This window comes from Eucalyptus grandis, chromosome 5 (genome assembly GCF_016545825.1).
Source record: "Eucalyptus grandis isolate ANBG69807.140 chromosome 5, ASM1654582v1, whole genome shotgun sequence".
In the NCBI taxonomy this organism is placed as follows: domain Eukaryota; kingdom Viridiplantae; phylum Streptophyta; class Magnoliopsida; order Myrtales; family Myrtaceae; genus Eucalyptus; species Eucalyptus grandis.
The window spans coordinates 1,898,933-1,901,716 of record NC_052616.1 but is presented as its reverse complement, the minus strand read 5'-3'; the positions used below and the strand labels follow the sequence as shown (position 1 = coordinate 1,901,716).

Below are 2,784 nucleotides of genomic sequence, written 5' to 3'. Positions count from 1 at the left end.
TTGTTGGCATGAAGATGAGGATGGAGTAACCAACACCTATTTTTGGAGTGACCATCTCTATCACAATGGTCACAATGAAATCGAATGGGCATTTTATTTTTTACCTTTGCCAATTTCACCATAGGTTTACGACGTTGGTTGTTCATCATAGCCTTATGAACTGAACTTTCAGAGACTGGTTTTATCAAGATTAGGTGAGACACTCATCACTCAACACCTCGTCTCTTCTCCTTGAATCAAGCCACAAACTTCATCAAACATAGGCAATTTTGGACTCATCGGAATTTGTTTTCTCACGTCTTCATACTTAGGCCCAATGCTGGCCAATAACTGGAAGACGCAATCTTGCTCTTCCCGTCGAATGTAATTAGCCACATTTTGGGTTGCTAGCCTATACAGATGAAGTTCATCCCACCTTCTCTTCATATTTCCAAGATGGTTGGTGAAGGATTGAGAGGGTTCTTGCTTAGAGTTAGGGTGTTTAGTAACGATTCTGTTCTCGGGAGCTGATTCTAACTAGAAATGATTATTTTTTATTATGTTCCGGGAATTGATTTTGAGTAAAAAACGCGTTTGGTAATTGTCCAAAATTTTTGATTCGGAATAGAATTGCGTTTGATACCGTGTTAATTGATTATGTTCCAAATTAATTTATTTTAATTTTTAAATAAATTTTAAATAATTTTTTTACTTTTTTTTTTTTTTTTTTTCTTTTTCCTTTTTTTTTCCCCTTTTTTCCTATTATTCTTCTTCTTCTTCATCGCCGGTCGGCCTTCGTTGGCCGAGCCTTGGCCGGGCGGCTGGGCGAGGCTCTCGCCCGGCCCCAACGAGGCTAGCTTGGCCACCGACGGGGCTGGGTGAGCCTTGCCGGTGGCTGGGCTTGCCTCCGGCGAGCTCGCCAGACCTTGCCTTGGCCTGGCGAGCCGGCGACCTCGCCGGACCGGCGACCGGTGGCGGACGGCGGCAGCGGGTGGCGGCGGGCGGTGGCGGACGGCAACCGGGATGATGAAAGGGAAGAGCGAGGGTTTCATCGTTTTGATTCTCGGACGGAGAATCAAATTTTTTTTTATTCTCAAATCTTGTCCAAAATTGTTCCCGGGAACAAAAATTTTACCAAACGCGATTCTCGTCCAAACTGATTCTGGGAACAAAAAATCAGAATTTGGTACTGTTTGGCATGTTGCCAAACAGGCCCTTAGCAACTCTTGCTGCAATTTGAATGCTTGAGATGCATTTCGAGCTTGTCCATACATCTTTTCAACGATTCCCACAAGATTTGAGTTGTAGGGGAATATGCGAAAATCTCATACACTTGAGATTTCATAGAGTTAAAAATCCAAGACAAAACCAAACTATCGTTCGCTTGCCATTCATCAAATTTCGCATCCCTATCAGGAGGTGCTTTTATTTGGCCATTGATATGCCCAAGCTTTGATTTGCCCCCGAGGACCACAGTAATAGCACGAGACCATGGAAGAAAGTTCTTCTTATTTAGCAGTATGTTGGTGAGTTGTTGACCGGTGGTAGTGGAGCCGGGTTCGAGATTGGCTGAACTTGAATTAGTCATGATTTGAACAACAACCATGTATACACCAAGAAGAAGGACACGGATGGATCAAACGCATAAACGCGTACGTACTTGCTTTGATACCATGAATAAATTAAATAAGAAGACACGATTTAACAAGATTCGGCAATGTGCCTACGTCTTCTGGATAATCCTCTCTCAAACTTTTCTTTTTGTCATATCGTCCTTGAGAGAGGAACTTAAAATGATAAAGTACCGGAAAGGAAGACAATGAGAAAATAAGGCAATTCTCAAAATTACATAAATAAAAAAAATCAACATAATTTCTTCCCAAATCAAACAAATCTAAATAATTTCTTCCCATATAGAAGGGCTAGCACCAATCATGCCAACACAAGAGGAACCAGAAGAGAAAATACAAAGAATGTCGCGTTTTCAATTACACGTACTGTGTTTACAATGTTGAGTTAGCACTAGAAAAAATAGTCTAAAAGAAAAGGTCAACTTGGTTTGATCAGCTCTGGCTCTAACATCTACACGGCTGAGCGTACCTAACTGGAACTCCAATCACCAACCCACCGGCCACCATCATCTTCCTCTGATGACCGACCGGCACTCCAATCGGTGGACGGGGAACCTCATATTTGTGTGCCGGCGCCGGCCCGGACATTTTCGCCGAAATGTTAATGATGCCATCAGTCTGCACGCCATTAGAATCCCTCAACCTATAACTGAGAAAATGGACAAGGCCCTCTGGTGTGCCAGGCTCACCGGCGAGATCCGAAACCGGTACCGTCGCTCCGCCGACGAGCTTGTAACTCCCCGACGAGCTCCTGCACTTCACTTCCAAGGTAATGAAGCCCGCATGCAGCGGCAAGTCAAAGGCCAGTTTCTCGTTCCACTGGGGGTTTGTTCCTTTGTCCGGCGCCGGTTTGGTAGAGCATTCGTGGCTGGCCTCCACTCGGACCGCCACGACCGCGTTCTTCACGGGCTTCTTGTTGAGCCGTAGATTCTCTCCGGATATCAAGGTGATTTCCAAGGCTCGCTTCATCCTTCTTTTTTTCCTTTTCTGGGTCGAAGATCGCCGCTCGGAAAGCTTGAAGTTTGGGATTTGAAGAAGTGGAGTAGATGAATGTGATGAGAAGTGTTGAGATGAAGAAGACTGTGAAGAGGAAAGAGGGTGTGTTGTCTGACTATATAGAAGGGGCTGTGTTGTGGAGGAAGGGAAAGAGAAAGAAGGTAGAAGGAGGTGGGTG

The 2,784-nt window shown here is 44.6% G+C and overlaps 1 protein-coding gene across 1 annotated transcript; it reads right to left on the bottom strand.

Moving 5' to 3' along the window:
* Positions 1 to 1,803: 1,803 nt before the first annotated feature.
* Positions 1,804 to 2,784, bottom strand: LOC104443483 (BON1-associated protein 2). Its single transcript, XM_010056919.3, has one exon. It carries the CDS (start codon positions 2,577 to 2,579, stop codon positions 2,055 to 2,057), a length of 525 nt encoding a protein of 174 aa, XP_010055221.1. The 5' UTR covers positions 2,580 to 2,784; the 3' UTR covers positions 1,804 to 2,054.

Bases quoted from the DNA above. Each gene is read 5' to 3' on its own strand.
- LOC104443483 (XM_010056919.3), bottom strand. From the start codon at position 2,579: ATGAAGCGAGCCTTGGAAATCACCTTGATATCCGGAGAGAATCTACGG.